The sequence below is a fragment of the Brassica napus genome, chromosome C1, assembly GCF_020379485.1.
Source record: "Brassica napus cultivar Da-Ae chromosome C1, Da-Ae, whole genome shotgun sequence".
NCBI lineage: Eukaryota > Viridiplantae > Streptophyta > Magnoliopsida > Brassicales > Brassicaceae > Brassica > Brassica napus.
The window spans coordinates 46,233,581-46,251,807 of record NC_063444.1 but is presented as its reverse complement, the minus strand read 5'-3'; the positions used below and the strand labels follow the sequence as shown (position 1 = coordinate 46,251,807).

The 18,227-nt window shown below is 35.2% G+C and overlaps 2 protein-coding genes and 1 pseudogene across 2 annotated transcripts; 1 reads left to right on the top strand and 2 right to left on the bottom strand.

Annotated features, from left to right (window-relative positions):
• Positions 1 to 3,739: 3,739 nt before the first annotated feature.
• On the bottom strand, positions 3,740 to 10,533 carry LOC106350627 (annotated as a pseudogene).
• Positions 10,534 to 12,100: 1,567 nt separating this feature from the next.
• LOC125580073 (glutathione S-transferase T3-like) lies at positions 12,101 to 12,877 on the bottom strand. The gene has a single exon (XM_048744041.1). The coding sequence runs from the start codon at positions 12,875 to 12,877 to the stop codon at positions 12,101 to 12,103; it is 777 nt and encodes a 258-aa protein (XP_048599998.1).
• A 1,945-nt stretch (positions 12,878 to 14,822) lies between these two features.
• On the top strand, positions 14,823 to 17,283 carry LOC125580295 (sterol 14-demethylase-like). Its single transcript, XM_048744614.1, has 3 exons — positions 14,823 to 15,000; positions 15,386 to 15,876; positions 16,063 to 17,283. Exons 2-3 carry the CDS (start codon positions 15,403 to 15,405, stop codon positions 17,062 to 17,064), a joined length of 1,476 nt encoding a protein of 491 aa, XP_048600571.1. The 5' UTR covers positions 14,823 to 15,000; positions 15,386 to 15,402; the 3' UTR covers positions 17,065 to 17,283.
• Positions 17,284 to 18,227: the final 944 nt, after the last annotated feature.

Below are 18,227 nucleotides of genomic sequence, written 5' to 3'. Positions count from 1 at the left end.
TAAACCGGGGTTGAAGTCAAAATACCACCACATTTGTATGTAAAAGAATATCCAGATTTTATGGAAAATCAGAATAAACTAGCGTACAAGTCCAAGACAGTGATCGGTAAGCTTTTCAGAGAGCTCAAGAAACTAGGTCCTCCATCTATCTCGAGCACATCCTCCACTCCTTTGTCTCATGATAAGGATCTTGTGTTCATGGGATTTCAGAACCATATTGAGCTAGCAACCGACTACAAGAAAAGTTACGATTCAAAATTACGTCATTTGATGGACACTTTTGGAATTGAAACAGAAGCTGAGATTGTTTGTCGTGGTATGGGGATGACAGAGCCGTTCACCGAGAGTGGGGAGATGATTGAAAAGGCGTTTCGCTCGCTGACAAAAGAGGCATTATCTTGGTTCATTGCCGATGAAGGGGTGGATGAATTGGCAAAAGCCTCTGCTTGGTATATTGTGACAAATTACAAAGACTATGTGTCAACGGACTGCCTTGAGAGCAATCAACTCTGGAGCTTCCCATGGTGCGTTTATGATAGGCTATTGAAGATCAAAATGCTGAACAACAAGGCAGAGGTTTGTGAAGAGACGCATTAAAACTGTGTTTTGTTACTAATAAGATAATTTTGGAGATTTTGCTCATATCATGTTCATAAAACTAAAGGAACAAGACTGACTATAACTTTTTTATCAACGAACAAGACTGAGAGCATCCACAATGGGAGCTCTTAAGGGAATCCTTAGAGGGTGTGGAGCCCACTTTCTTATAGTTTGTGCAAAAAAGAATCCTTAAAATCCTTTGATAAGGATTGATCCTTACACTGTTCACGAGTCCCATTGACTACGTGGCGGCCCGTGAATGGTCATCTTTTTTTTTTTTTTTTTTTTAAACTCCAAAATATCCAAGATTAATCTGAAATGCCCTTGTGCTAAGGACTCCAATGAGTCTCATCATTGCGGATGGTCTGAGTATATGCGAAAGTACAGTACCTATGCATTTAATGCATTTTAAAAAATATAATAATTCAGAAGTTTGCCCTGTAGACAGTACTTGGTTCCCTATTTGGCGTTGATCTTCCATACCAGTTTGATTTATGTTGTTGGGTTCTGTAACAAAACTTCTGTTCTCTAAGTTTCTAGATGGATCTTCACTGGGATCATCATTTGACATATCAGTTGGAGTTTCAAGATGCCAGGATTTTAGGTTTGCCCCCACCAAGGTGGAGATCAAGACGGATTCTCCCCTTGATGATTAATCATTCTAGTAAGACCACCTTGCAGATGAATCAAAACTGACAGACTTGAGAAGACTTCTATTTGCGTTTTGTTCTCCCTCTTCCAATGAATCACATGAAACTTGAAAGAACACAGTACACAAACCCAAAACCAAGAAGAACCTTTGTCCGAGAGGATACAACACCAAGAAGATCCCATAAGCTCCCAAGTTAACAAAAAGGTGCCAAATTATAATTTGGTTCCCGTAAAGCAAACGCAATCAAACAGATATATATCCTCTCTTAAATTCCAATCCAGTAACTCCAAGGACCTTTTTCTCCACCCTTTCTGAATCTCTTCCATATTTGTCAAATCACTGAGTCAAAGCTTATTACAGCCTCTTGATTTTTGGATCCGAAATACATAACTGTGCAAGCCATCATTATGAGATTTTACCGATATAATAATAACAAAACTAAAAGGAATAAGAACAGGGATTATTACTTGTCTAGTACTACCTAGTTTGCCTGCGCCTTCTTTGCCTCAGCAGCAACTGCTCCACAGGGGGATCCAGAAACAATCTTAATCTTGACATTTATCTTCAAAGTAATCACACATAACCAAAAAAATAGCATGAGAACGATGTGATACTACCACGGGATCATCAGAGCTAAACATGCCTTCTTATAGAGCCAGCCAACCTTATTGGGATCATAGACATCATGAAGCTGGAGAATCATTTGGGAACAAGTGTCAGTGAGATCACTCTTAATCTCTGTTAGTGCTTCAGAATGCGATTTTCTATGACCGCTTGCACACTCCCCAAAGTTTCGAAGAGAGACAGAAAGAATCAACATACAGAAGATCAGAACAACCATCAAAAGCCAGCACAAGATTATACGACGAGAAGCTTAAGTCAACAAAAGGCGTGGCAAGAAATGTACCTGAGTTGAGAGAAGGTACAACAACAATGAGAGTAATGAACAGGGCCGTGCCTGACTTTTTCTAGGTTAGAAGCATAGAATTTTTTTAATTTGAATTTGTTTTAAGATAAACTATTTAACCTAAAATAACTGGTAAAAACACAGATAATACAAAAACGATGCTAAAGCTATCCCGAACTTGTGACCTGATCAGTTAAAGCAGCTTAATCAAGCACGGAATTAAAGACAACTTTACGGAAATCGACCCTAAAATAATATTTAGTCTAACCGGCCCCGACTCCAATGCTTGACCTGCTTCCTATCAAGCATGGCCCTGGTAATGCAGTCTACAGGCTGAACAATATGAGTCAACTACCTTCTTTTTGTAAGTGAAAAACATGCAATTGTTAGAACTTTAAAATACCACTAGATAATAACCTACGCCTTGCGCGGAATGTGATTATTAGTTTCGTTATTTTTTAATAAGGAGACATTAATCTGTTTAATCTGGATATCGGTTCGGTTTTAGGTTGTTTTTAGTTTTTAATCTCCTAAAATATAACTACCATTTTAAATAAATGTTTATTTGGTTTGTTCAGTTAAAATGTTTGATGTTTTAGTTTTTTTTTTTTCTTATAATCAAAAATTACTATTATTTGTTTGTTTTCATGTTATAAATCTTAGATAGTTGTGATGTCGAACCAATGATTTCATATTATAGTTTCTAAACGGATAATAGTTAAAAAAAGAAAAGAAAATTATTAATATAAATCATTTTACTACAATTTGGCCGATAGTGAAAGAAGCATTAAGGAAAATAATATTTTAACTTAAAAAAATCAGATATTTCAGTTGTGGTAAATACTTAGTTATAAGGTGCTCACGTCAATGTGCACATGTATGTGTATGTAAAAGTATATAAAGATGGTTGATAAATATAAAAAGATACTGTTAATTAATATTAAATGACATTTTTTTCAAATAATACATGAAAAATAAAATTCTTAAAATGAAATTATTTAAAAACAAATATTGTAAAATTTATATAAACTATAATATATAACTTATATATAATTTTTTAATATATGTATATATGCATATAACGGATCAAATTGGATATCCGTTCCTATCAATATTGATATTTGTGATTTGTTTTTTTTTACGGATATTGCATTTTAGTATTTGATTTGCTTCGTAGAGTAACGAATATCCGGATTTTCGGTTCGAATCAAAACGGATAACGAATCGAATCAAAACGGATAACGAATTATTTATCCAGCTTTATTCGTAAACAGTAAAATAACGTAAAGAAGAACCATGCATGTGAGTTTTATATTAAAAAAGTAAAGTATTGAACATATTTATGTAGATTTTGGCTGAGAAGGTCTCTACATGTGACATGTGTCCATTTTAGTGTGAACGCATTTATTATAATGTTTTTACATACATGTTTCAAGTTTATCGTGGACGCATTTATTACAATGCTTCTCTTTTAAATATAATGGATATTCAATGAGAGAGGATTTGAAAAAAAACTAAAATTTTATGAAATTTCTAATTCAATAAGCCCCTCTAAAAGTACGATATTGGATTAATACATGTTGATTTTTGGAAGATATATACCATATGTTAAAATTATAACAATTCAGAAAACTTAGAAATAATTTACCACTTAACTTAAGCAAACATAATCATAGTTAGATGATGATATATATCAAAAGACAAACTAACAATTGACAGCCAATTGTTGAAATTGGAACTGATTAATCATCACCTTCTTTCCATGTTCACGGTTGCAGTTGCAGTTGTGCTGTGCTTGGAACATAAGAGCACACAAGTGGGCGACATAAATCAGAGATCAAAAATCCAAATTTGTTAAGTTTTCCATGATCCAGGGCCTCTCCAACATTCACAGGTTTGTAATATTCATCTTCTCCAATTATGTTAGCTCTTTGGTTGTAATGGGTCTCAGTCCGTGCTTGTCCACCATTGTCCAGATCGACAACCACAGCAACTTTCTTCTCCTCGTCAATGAAGAAACTACCAGCTTGAAAATCAACCCGACAGAAAGAGGTGGTTCTCAAGAACTTGCTCCACGAAACTGCACCCAGATCAATATTACTTGAGACCCAAATCTCCAATGTGTGATCAATCACACTGCTTTGATGTAATACCGCAAGCTGCTCTTCTCTGACACAAGATAGAGACACAAAGTTGCCTACATCATGAGTTTTAAACGGAAGAGGCAACCGCTTTCCAAATTTTTCTGTTGTAAAATCAAAAGAGATTATCTCCTCAGTTTTATTTCTTCTACCTATCGTCCACCTCTCTTCAGCCAAAAAATAAGTATGACCCTTCAAAGACACGCCGCGTTGATAACTATCTATATTCCAGTCGGGACTGACGTTAAAAACCTTCCACGAACTAGAGCTCAACTCGTATATTTCGTACCCAAAAATCAGGTATTTGTCGACGCTTCCAAATTCACCTTTGGTGTCATACTTGCCAAAAACCCTCAAGATTTTGTAGTTACGGTTCTTGTCATATCCAACAGCATATCTGTCTTCACTTCGGAAAGTGTTTCTTGGTTGGATCCACCTTGTTTGCCCCAAATAAGGATTCCACACCAAAAGTCTCGACCTGTCCTTGGTGACACATAGCAATAAACCTCCACAGTGAAAGAACTGAGTGATTTCTACTTGGTCAAGTATACTGACTTCCTTTATAGATGGATCAACGAAGTCTCCTTCGTTTCCAATTCCTTGGAGATCAAACTTCATCGAACAAACCTTATAATCTTTCAGCATGAACCCAAGAAACTGCTTCCTTCCTGTTGATGCTGACTTACCAAAACCTGGTTTTTGGATAAATCATTCCACTTTCTGCAAGTGGAACGCACTGCACTTAGGGATGTCAACGGAACCCTAGACAATATCTCTTCTGCCAAATCATCTGGAAGATCAGACATTGTTGTCACTTCTCCACATTTCAACAAACGGCTGCAGTGAAAAAAGGATAAAGATTAGAAAGATCATATACTATACCTTGAGGGAGATAATGAGTATTCAGTGAGATACAAAAGTAGATTCAGGAACAAAAGAGAGAAGATAATAGAATCAAACCTATCGTCCAACATATAAGTTTCAGCCTTCTCTATGAAACCTATGGCAATCGCAAACCACTGCAGCTCTCCACCAAATACTTCTTTTGCTCTACGGTCCAACCCCAGACCAGCACAAATCTGCACCAGCATTTCTCTCTCGTCCAGCATATTCACAATTTTTTTATTTTGGTCGACATGTTGGGGCTTTATATACGTTCAAGATGAATCAGACTCGCTTAGTGAGCTCTTCCTTAGGAAAAAATATCAAGATCAATTTACACACCGTACCTTTAGATTTTCTTCTACCACTCGGGTGAGATAGCTTTCAAGTTCTGACCCGCGGATGTGAGTCAAATATTTTTGCCAGTTCTGAGGATTCTGCCATAAAGAGACAGGCGAATAGTCATGCATTAGAGCAATTCCAATAGAGAGTTCTCAACATAAAATTCTCAAAATAAATATATATATTATGTATATATAAATATTAATATTTAATTGCAAATATCTCAAAATTATCGGAAACTTAACGAGAATTCGGCCAAAAAAAACCTCAACTTTGCACGAATTGCCAAAAAAAACATGAACTTTTGGGCTGACCAAAAAAACACCAAACTTTCATTGACTGCCAATTTAGCACGCCGTCAACAAATTTGACGTCGTTTTACATGATTTGAAATTTAAAATATGTAGACCTCTGGATTCGAACCCAGGTTGGTTGGTCAAATGACAAGGTATTTTACCACTGGCCTACTGACATTTTCAATGTACTTACTAACATATTTACTTTTATTTGGTACATATTAAATATAAAAAATTCTCTAAAAACTTAATAAGACCTTTAAAATTCCAAAAAAATAAAGAAGATTTTTATAAAATTAATTTAGAAATTAAAATTAAAAATAAAATTTTATTTTTCTTTTAAAAAAATAAAAACTCTTCCAAAATTTTCTAAAAACTTAAAAAGATCTTTAAAATTCCAAAAAATTGAAAAATAAAGAATTTTTTTATAAAATTAATTTTGAAATTAAAATAGAAATTTTTTATAAAATTAATTTTGAAATTAAAATAGAAAATAAAATTTTATTTTTTCTTTTCAAAAAAACACGAACTTTTCACGAATTGAAAAGAAAAAATCAAATAAATTTTATTTTCTATTTTAATTTCAAAATTAATTTTCTAAAAAATTTCTTTATTTTTCAATTTTTTGGAATTTTAAAGTTCTTTTTAAGTTTTTAGAAAATTTTGGAAGAGTTTTTATTTTTTATAAAGAAAAATAAAATTTTATTTTAATTTTAATTTCTAAATTAATTTTATAAAAATCTTCTTTATTTTTTTAATTTTTTTAGAATTTTAAAGATCTTATTAAGTTTTTCGAGAATTTTTTATATTTAATATGTACCAAATAAAAGTAAACATGTTAGTAAAAACATTGAAAGTGTCAGTGGCCCAGTGGTAAAATACCTTGCCATTTGACACCCCAACCTGGGTTCGAATCCAGGGGTCTACATATTTTTAATTTCAAATCATGTAAAACGACGTCGTTTCACTTAATGCCAACAATAAACGACGCCAAATATTTCTGTTAAATTTGTTGACGGCGTGCTAAATTTGCAAGTCAGCGAAAACATTGTTATTTAATTCTAAAGTCAATGAAAGTTTGGTGTTTTTTTGGTCAGCCCAAAAGTTTATGTTTCTTTTGGCAATTCGTGCAAAGTTGAGGTTTTTTTTGGCCGAATTCTCGAAACTTAACCTAGCTTTAAAATATCTACGGTTAGATACTAGTATTTATATATACATACATGTATTTTGAGAATCCCACAATTAAATATATAATGTTTAGTTCTATGCTCAAGGAGTATGTAAACTTAAGAAGAGAGGCTATACTTACATCCAACCTGCCTAGATTTGGTTTGATTATCTGAACAGCTTCGAAAGGGTATCTCTGCACCAAAACCTCACTTAGTGTCCAACCAACTTGAAGGTGACATATTTATTGTAAAAGTATACAGCCTACCTTCACGCAGATACCAAATCCTATACACAGCTCCTCTGGCAAGAAAGTAGTCTTGGAAGCAGGAGTCACCAGGATGCAAACTTTCCTCTCTAGAGAAACAAACAGAGGCACAACAGATCATTCTATGCACAAGTTCCATACAGTAGAAGAGGCTAGCACGAAAATGAGACGGGAAAAAGTACCAGTCTGGAAAACATGACAGCTCTTCTTGCATTCCTGATGGCAATTCTTCTGCTTGCGCTGACCTTCACTCACTATAGCATTTTGCATAAATCGATCTGCCATCCCGCGGTTAGGATACTGCAGTATACATAAACAAAACTAAATAAAAGTGCCTCAGGAAGAACAATGAAAAAGATACTAAAGGCTACCCATATACTTATTGACAATTGGAAAAAAAAAAAAAACTAAAGGCTAGCATATGCTGACAATGGTTTCCATAACACAGGATGTTGCTTTGCCAATGGCAAAATACTAAAGGCTAGCATATGCTGACAATTGAAAATAAAAAACTCAATGAGAATGAAAACAGGAGCAGGTGACGAGATAATTTTGCAAGGACCTAATATCCACAACATAGAGTGTAGTAGAAACTGGACAACCAAAAGAAAGTTCAGTTCAGAACATAAGCCAAGCAAATAAAAATACACAATTCAGGTTCGTACGGCAAGAAAGTTTAAAACCTACATGGCCAGCCAGAGACGGAAGCCACGTAAATCAAGACCAAAACAAATCCAAACACGCAGTTCTGTGTTGATGTATAACAAGTGAATAAGTGTGCACTAAACTGAAAGTGAGAAACTCTACGCAACGTATATAACTTTATCAGTCGGAGAGAAGCAAAACCCAGAAGAGATGTGCATGGATCAGACCAAAAATAAAAGAGATGTGCATGGATCAGACCAAAAATAAAAGAGATGTGCATGGATCAGATCAAAAGGCAATAACACCAGGACTGAATAACACTATAGATCCACCCAGGAACCAAGCCAATTAAAGACCCAATAATCGGTGAAAGAAACAAACATGATTCGGTGAAAACGATGAAGGGAGAATCTGGTACCAGTAGAGGCTAAAAGGAGATCAATGAATCTACCTACTCGCTCGCTGTATACGTTTGAAGGTATGTTTAATTGTTCTTTGGTGGAGATTTGTTTCCTTATTTTTTCTAATGGTTATTGTTCGGGAAGCCCATAAAAGCCCACTCCTTAACTCCCTTGGGCATTAACGACGTCATATATAAGACCAACTCTCATAAGAGAAGATGCACTCTCCAATAGTAGCATGCTGTGGAAAGTAGTGTCACGACCATGACCAGGGACTTACCTTAGGAGGTGTTGAGAAAGAGAAAATGGCTTGAGACCCCTCTCTCACATTATAATTTTAGGGTCTCATTCTATTATAATTTATTTAACAGGTTAAACAAATTATTTTGAGTTTTTTAATTTAATAGTATATTACAGGGTAATAACTTTTACATATTTATATGTACTATCATGCTTTGTTTTCTTTTGTATAATCTATGGGTTTTGCATAAAATATAATTATATTTTGCTGTTTTTTCACTGTTTTTTTTATCTTTTATTGCTAAATACTTTTCATCCATTGATATTAATTATAAGTTCTGTATATATTGTATAAATTTATACATATACATACACAACCAGGACAGACTCAGTATCATCTAGGGTCCTTGGACAACAAAATTTTATATACCTTATAATTATAAGTTTTAATATTATTTAGAAATATTCTTTAAAACAATATCAAAAATCTAAAAAAAAAACTAACAAATTTGTTTTCATTAAAATATTTTATATTAGTATGTTTTATAAGACCTTCTAAATATAAATTAAATATTATATTTAAATTTTCAATATTTCGAGTAGGTTCGGTGTATTCGCTTTGACCATTCCTTATACGAAGCCGTCCATGAACACAATATTTCATATGATTTGTAATATTAAATATTTATTTTATATAATATATAGTTGTTTCTGCATCACTATTTCATATGATTTGTAATGTTAAATACATTTTGTTTTATTATTTGTATTTTAAAACCTAATAAAATCACTTTAAGTTTAGCTTATATTTTTAATATAAAATATCAAATACCATAAGATATTAGAGAGCTCTAATAATTGACCACTCTCTTAAAAAACATTTTAGCCATAACATGGAATTTGATGTTTTGGTGTTCAATTTTTTTTTAATAATTATAATTGACTAATTTCATTTTATCACATTAAATTTTATGCATTTAAAATAAAAATCACAGAATAAATTGTTTTTATTACAAATTGATATAACTGATAATTGATTATATTATTAATTAAAATATAAATAAAAGAATATTTTAATATTTTTAATGTGTACAATAAAAATATAAAATAAAATTAGTATGATATATTTATCTTAACTATAATTTTAAATTAATTAATAATACTAATAAAATTAAATGAGAAATAATAAAATACATTAGTTTAATATTTGGTGTGATGAATTTAATGTAACAAACCACCAAATTTTGTGAGAAAATATAATTTTTGAAGTTTTATTGGAGATGAAATTAGATCAAATTTTGTGTTTTGGAGACTCGCTAGAATTTTTGTTTTTGTTAAAACATGTAAATATCATATAATGAATTTGTTTGATTTACAAAAGCAAATCTAGAAACTGCATCACCTTGGCAAAAAAAGAAATAAAAAACAAGATGATGCAAGGATTAGATCAACATGATCAGTTTAGATCAGCCAAAGACTCATGAGACTCGCTAGAATTGATCTTTGGAAATGATGCTATGTGCTTGGTCGTTGGCTTCACCTAAGATTGCTTAAAATGGTTCAACCTTTCATAATATATTGGGTAATTTGGTCGTTGGCTTCACGAGAAGGTTGGCCAACGACCAAGCACATAGAATCATTTCCAAGGATCAATAAGTTCCGCGTAAATTAGCTCATAAATTCCTATGCGTACGAGATTCTAATTAGGATTCAAATTCCACGAACACTATGCTTAAAGATTAATAAAATTTCGTAAAATGTGACAATTATTTTATATCTCATATATGTTATACATCAAATTTAGAAGTTTGAGATGCTTGGTCACTTCTTCCGGCCTATGCGATTGCAGCCTCTCCCACCCAAGGGGCTCTCTGGTTATCAGACTTCTTTGAGTCCTATTGATTCCTTTTGCAGGTTAGTTTAAGGTGGTTCTGCCATTTCAACTCTTCAAGTGTTTAGTGCAAAGCAAAACATCATTAATCTCGGGCCTCAACATTAATCTAGTTTACTAGATTAGTCCTATTATGTTATACAAGTTTAATTTTTTTTGTGGCTTGTACAACTAATTTAGCTTCTTGAAGCTTTTTGGATCTCGAGTTTCACCACTTGTAATCTCTTTTATTACTAGTTAATGATATTAACATTCTTATAAAAAAAACTATTTTGTTTTGTAAATGAAATACATGTAATAATAAAAGTACGATACTGGATTCATACATGTTGATTTTGGAAAAAAAAATATACCATATGTTAAAATTATAACAATTGAGAAGACCTAGATATAGAATACCACTCAACTTATTATTATTTTTGAATAAATGTTAAATTTATTCAGTCAAAAATTTTAGTACATTATGCATCTGTTTCTTAAACTGTTTAAAGAATCAAAGAATTTAATCTAAGTAAGCAATTAAAGAATTGCCGGGTTCTTTTAAGTTTAAGCCGGGTCTTGTCGCGTCCCAAACCAAGTAATGAGTCCCTCCTTCTTCAATGTATATAACCCATCCCTTGAACTGATAGTAGCCTGAGCCGAACTGTTTTATCCACGAAACTTATCAAGAAACTAACATCTCGTGGTTGCTCTCTGTGACGACGTGAATTGGGCTTCCTCCATATAGAGTGTACTGTTGCTTAGAACGCATACCGGATCAGAAAAGTCTTGCATGGGGGCGTCCGTCTAGGATTGGAGATAATCTCAATGGTTTCACTCCATACCGTGGTGTTTAGTATATAAAATAATTGTCACAGTTAATAAATTGTTGGTGGGTGTCAGTCTATAAAATAATTGTCACAATTTACGAAATTGTTATGGTGGGGTCAGTCTAGGATTGGAGATAATCTCAATGATTTTGCATGATTTTAGTATGTGGTCTCCAATTTCATTAATAAAGTGTTTTTCGTTACAAATTGACTTGATTTTTACTTGAAAATTTTTAACATATTTTTTAATATTTCTGTTTCGGAGTGTTTCACAAGACATCTAATAATTACAAAATCAAAGTGGGAACAGGAAAGCCTAATCCAGAATATGTTCTAATGACTCATAAAGTCTCCTATCCTAAATCAAAAACAGTTACAGAGGACCTTAAAAGATCATGGGTGGAAGATAGGTACCTGTAAAGGGACAAACTCCTTCTCCTTAGGGCATGATTATTAGGGTCCTTGCTCTTGGGTCCTTAATACAAATATATTTATGTTAAGGACCCAAGAGTAAGGACCCCCAATAATCACGTCCTTAGAGCATCCACAATGGTGGCACCCATTGTGGAACCCTTAGGAATTTAAAAATAAATTTTTTTTTTTGTTAAATAGTTAAGGATCCGAACAAAATGAGTGTTTACAATGGTGAGTCCTAATAAGAAGTTCTTAGAATAAATTTTTTTTTTTTTTTTAAAAAAGTGAATTACCAAATGTTTCAATAATATAGCATGAATAAATTTAAAATCACAACAATTAAAAATAAAGATACAACAATTATTAATATTCATCACCAAGTGAGTGGCTCTTTTTTGCCAAGCAGACGTTCAAGGATCTTCTCTTTAGACAGCTTTTCTTTGATTTACATGATTGCGTGTATCTTTGCCAAAGACTCTTCTTTACCACTCTTCTTCTTCTTAGATGCAGCTTTAGCAGCCTTGACCCCAATAGGTCTGCCCTCTGCTTCATCTCCTCCATCAGCCTCCACGTCTCCTTTGCGCTTTTCCTTTCCACATTCTTTAGGCCCATAGGTGGAGCACCATTTCTGGTCATGCCTCAGCTCCCTCCAGCAGTGATCCATGCTGAACTTGTAGTCGTTAGTTTTGAATAAAATGTCTATGGCGGCTTTCATCACATCATCATCATTTTGGCCACTCCTCTGCTCCCTCAGAGCGGCGTCATAGCATCCAGCAAACTTGGATACGTCAGCGTTGATCCTACCCCAACGCTTCTTGCAGGAACAAACCTCTCTCGGTATTGTCCCAGCCAATTGCGGACTTGCGTTGTAGTAGTCGACAATGCGCTTCCAGAATGCACCAGCCCTCTGGTCATTACTTACGACAGCATCCTTACTAGTGTTAAGCCAAGCACCAATAAGGATTTTATCCTCCTTCGGACACCATTTCCTCCTCTCCTTAGGGTCGCCACCAGACTCGACAACAGGCTCGACAACTGACTCATTAGGACCTTGGCTACCCAACCAAAAAGGTTCGGGTGAATCAAGGTCCACTGTAGTCTGAGATTGACTAAACAAGAGGTTTGTATAACTAGTTTTAGGATCCATGGTTTTGAGAATGTTCTGTGTCGCTCTAATAGCAACACATAGCCTTAAGTAGGCGACCTTTAACCTAAGATACATTTCAACCGAGCAGTTAGGAAGATGGAAAGCAAAGTACTTGCATTCAACACCAATCAAATCAGACTAATAACACCTCTAAAACATTTAAAACAATCAAATCCTTGGCGGTAGGAAGGTAAAAAGCAAACTAGCATTTAAAAAAGCTAACTATAACTAGAATTTAACCAATCAAACTAGAACTAGCATTTAACCAAGCTAATATTTTTAAAAAGTTAATTACATTCACAATTGCTCCGACAGAGTACTACTATTTTTGAAGTTATATTTATTATTAGACTAACAAAATACACTAGGCTAAAACAGAGAGACGTAGCTGTAGTACCTTAATTATACATACACGGAAGGGGCTCTGGTTTAATTCTTCGAAGCTCTTCCTGCAAAAAAATATGATCAAATAGTCAATAGTTTTTCATAATTGAATAGAGAAGAACAACAATTTCAAATATTGAAACTTACCAGACTGAAACATCACCGCCAAACCAACCAAGAGTAGTGCAGCGACCATTACACAGACGCGCAACGCAAAGCCATTTCTAAGCACTGCATTCTTCTTAGATAACTCACACACCACCTTTTGTAGCTTCATCAGCTTCTGGTCACACTCAAATGCTTGCTCCTTCACCAGCCTAAGCTGTGTCTGAACGTCTCTGAGCTCCTCCGTAACAGCTACATCCCACCACTTCCAGATGTGGCAGTCCCCATCGTTTACATTCTCGCACGTCAGATATAAGCGCCCTGGATCTTTACGCGTGTAAGATGTTGCAACTACTGCATCAGAACCACAGTAGCATGTCGAAGGCATTCCATCATCAGCTTCGTCTCCATACACTTGATGCAAGATCCTACTGTCATCTTCATCCTTGTACAGTTCACATTCTGCTTCAAGAAGGGACGTCATGTCAAGCGACTCTGCTGAAGAAGAAGGCTGTGTATACGAATAATCTTGTCCCATTATGTCTCTGTAAACATGAAAGAAATCATGTAAGATTAAACGAGGAAGATAAAGTGAGGAAGAAATCAAAGATCATTAGGGTAAGAACTGATTTAAGAAAACAAGACAAATTGTTTGAAACGAAAATCGTTTTCAAACTCAAACTACAAACCGAACTAAAACCCCCTTCTTTGAAACCCTAATTTCAAACGACCTTAAACCCCAAATCGATTGAAAACCCCCATCTTTAAAACCCTAATTTCAAACGTTTTTGTCCACAAATCGATTGAAAACACAAATCAGAACCCTAATTTCAGAGGGAAACAACATGTAACCTAATCTAAATCGAAAAAACAGCAAAAGAAAGCTTCAATTTACCTTCGTCAAAATCGATTGGAAATCGCCTTTTATCGCCTTTTCTCGACACTTTCTTTTTTTTCTCTCCTTCGTCGAAAATGAATTTTTTTTCCGTCTACACCAAAGACGAATGAATCTTCCGCCAATACCCACCTGCCAAGTCGCCCAAGGTTCAGCTCCCTCGACCCCTTACTTACGGGTTGATCCTTAGATAATTATGCTGAAATATAGTTTTTATATTACCATTAACTTTGGTAATGACCCTTAGGAATCGCTAAGGGCTTCCGTTGCGGTTGGTCTTAGTACCTTACACCCTGGAGATGAATGTTCTAGGTGGTAATTGGATCTTTCGTACTAAACTTAATTATGATGGATCCTTTGATAAGCTCAAAGCGGGCTTAATTGCTAAAAGATTCAATCAAGAAGAATGGATTGACTATCTAGACAACTACAGTCAAATGATACAAATGCCTTGCAGTCAAAACTATTCTACATATGGCGAAGGACGAAGCTAGTAACAAGACACAGGGTGCACATGCACCCATAGTTTTACAAAAGGTAATGTAATGTCACCATAAGCGACAATACATAAGAGATTAATAAAAAATACATAATAAATTACATCAAAAACAAAAGCAAAGGTGTCAATTTCTCATCCATCTCAACCCATCTTTATTTAGAACCGCTTTGCTCTTCTCCGAAATGATTCAACCTAAAGCAAGCCCTTAAAATTATTTTGTTTGGCTATATAAGTTGTAATCATTTGTAATAACATCTTAAGAGATAAAGTTAATTTCTGAAACTTGGGTCATCTTCAACGATTAACTCCTCCAAAGTAAGCTTATTGGAATCTCTTCTTATTTTTATATTTTTTGTCACTGATTGGAATCTCCTCTTACACCAACCAATAATAGTGCTTTTCGTTTCTCTAAGCTTTGTGTATCGATCTTCACTTAATTGTTCTCGTTTTCTCGTATAAGGTCTTAAACATTATTATTCTCGTATAAAGTCTTAAACATTATTATCAGTCTTAAACATTATGTTTCTACGTTTTTAATTTGAATGCCCTTTTTCAAAAACACAAAAAAAAAGTCTTAAACATTATTATCAGTCAAGAACCAATCTGATCTAATCATGCATGGGGATTCAAATGGCAAAACACACTACTCTCGTCCTCTGCATGTGTGATTCTGACTTTTTATTGTCAATGAACGTCACAGTTAAAGACAACGAAAAAATGGAACTGGATTCGGACAACAACTTATTAAAGACGGGTTTGGTTATAGTGGCGACACTTGCTATATCCAAACTCATCTTCTCCTTCTTCACTTCCCAGTCCAGGAAGAAGCGTCATCCTCCCACTCTTCAAGCTTGGCTTCCATTGATCGGAAGCCTTATCCGGTTCTTGAAAGGCCCTGTCGTAATGCTTAGAGATGAATACCCTAAGCTTGGAAGTGTCTTCACAGTGAATCTTCTTCACAAAAAGATGACTTTTCTCATTGGTCCTGAAGTCTCCGCTCATTTTTTCAAAGCTCATGATTCTGTTCTCAGCCAGCAGGAAGTTTACAAATTCAACGTGCCTACTTTTGGCCCTGGAGTTGTTTTCGATGTCGACTACACCGTTCGTCAGGAACAGTTTCGGTTCTTCAGCGAGGCACTCCGAGTCAACAAGCTAAAGGCTTACGTGGATATGATGATTACTGAAGCTGAAGTATATTATAGCTTGTTTTGGCATATTACATACAATTTTTTGGATCTTTTAGCCATATTTTTTTTATTATTATTATTTTAGCCATATTATTGATTTTAGCATATTACATATATACAAGTGACAAAAAGAAGCATATTACATATATACTATTTAAATATGAATATAGCTTGTTTTTTTTCTTGGCAGGGTTTCTTCTCCAACTGGGGAGAGAGTGGTGAAGTTGATCTTAAGGAAGAGCTAGACAGTCTCATCATCTTGACTGCAAGTAGATGTCTACTGGGTCGAGAAGTACGTGACCAGCTTTTTGATGACGTCACTGCTTTGTTCCATGATCTTGACAATGGAATGCTTCCCATCAGTGTTCTCTTCCCATACCTCCCTATTCCAGCTCACCGTCGTCGCGACCGTGCTCGTGTAAAGCTTTCTGAGATTTTCTCAAACATCATGTTGTCGAGAAAACACTCTGGCAAATCAGAGAACGACATGTTGCAGTGTTTCATCGAGTCAAAGTACAGAGACGGTAGACAGACAACCGAATCCGAGGTAGCGGGTTTGCTCATCGCTGCTCTCTTTGCAGGACAGCAGACGAGCTCTATCACTTCCACGTGGACCGGTGCTTATCTGATGAAATACAAAGAGTACTCGTCCGCTGCCTTGGATGAGCAGAAGAAGCTGATTGAGAAACATGGAGACAAGATTGATCACGACATCATATCCTCGGAGATGAATGTTCTCTACCGTTGCATTAAGGAAGCGTTGAGGCTTCACCCTCCGTTGATCATGCTAATGAGAGCCTCCCACAGTGATTTCAACGTAACAACCAGGGATGGGAAAACGTATGACATCCCAAAGGGTCATATCGTTGCAACCTCGCCTGCTTTTGCAAACCGCTTGCCGCATGTCTTCAAGAACCCGGACAGCTACGACCCGGATAGATTCTCCCCGGGAAGAGAAGAGGACAAAGCCGCAGGGGCATTTTCGTACATTTCATTCGGTGGAGGTAGGCACGGGTGTCTTGGAGAGCCCTTTGCTTACCTTCAAATCAAAGCCATATGGAGTCATTTGTTGAGGAACTTTGAGCTTGAGTTGGTTTCACCCTTCCCTGAGATGGACTGGAACGCTATGGTGGTTGGCATTAAAGGCAATGTGATGGTGCGTTATAAGCGGCGTCAACTTGTCTTAGATTAACGTGGTTTTTGCAACCTTTGGTTTCTGTATTTATCTCTCTCTCTCTCTAGTTTTAGTTATGTGGTTGAATGTAGGGATGTTAACTTTGGGTAAAATAACCCAGCCCACCCCAACCCACAAATAACCCAACCCAGTTTATATCCAACCCGCAAAAACCCAGAAACATCAATATTGAAATCCAAACAAAAAAAAAACCCAATATGGTATAGGTTTACCCGTGGGTATCCAAAGTATTATCTTATTTACTCTAAAGATCATGTAAAATATTAATATCATTAATGTGAGCTTTAATATAAAAACAAGATTTTGCAATTTTATAGAAAATTTGTTTTAGCGCAAAAACTCGTTTATGATTTTGGAGAAAAAACTCGTTTTTTCGAAAAAAAAAATTATTTTGCAATTTTAACCGGAACTCATTTTGTGGTTTTAGCAGTAAACATCGTTTTGACAGGAAAACTCATTTATGGTTTTAACGAGAAAACTTGTTAAATTGTTTTTGTGGCTTTAGCGGAAAATTTTCTTTTTGCGGTTTTTGGTCAGAAATTTTTTTTTTGTGGTTTTGGTTGGAAAACTAGATTTTTGTCGTTTGCGGGAAAAATAATCTTTCTGGTTTTGGCGGAAAAACTCGTTTTTGCGTTTTGGCGGAAAAACTTGTTTTTACGGTTTTGGCGGGAAAATTTGTTAGATTTTGGCGGGAAACCTGTTTTCGATTTTGGCGGGAAAAATCTTTTTGCGATTTTTGGCGGAAAAACTCGGTGTTACAGTATTTTGCGAGAAAATTTGGTTTATCGGTTTTGGCAGGAAAACTCGGTTTTGGCGGGAAAAATCGATTTTGATTTTGACGGACTCGGTTTTGCGGTTTTGGCGGGAAAACTCGGTTTTCCGTTTTTGGCGGGAAAACTCAGTTTTTCGGTTTCGGCGGGAAAACTCGGTTTTTCGGTTTCGACGGAAAAACTCGTTTTATTTTGACGGGAAAACTCGGTTTTTCGGTTTTGGCGGGAAAACTCGGTTTTCGGTTTTGGGGGGGGGGGAACTCGGTCTTTCGGTTTCGGCGGGAAAATTCGTTTTGTCGGGAAAATTGAGTTTTACGGTATTGGCGGGAAAACACCTTTTGCGGTTTTGGCGAGAAAACTCGATTTTGCGGTTTTCAGTCGGAAAACTCG

Bases quoted from the DNA above. Each gene is read 5' to 3' on its own strand.
- LOC125580073 (XM_048744041.1), bottom strand. From the start codon at position 12,877: ATGTATCTTAGGTTAAAGGTCGCCTACTTAAGGCTATGTGTTGCTATT.
- LOC125580295 (XM_048744614.1), top strand. From the start codon at position 15,403: ATGGAACTGGATTCGGACAACAACTTATTAAAGACGGGTTTGGTTATA. The intron at 15,877-16,062 runs GTATATTATAGC...TTTTCTTGGCAG, and splicing joins TGATGATTACTGAAGCTGAA to GGTTTCTTCTCCAACTGGGG.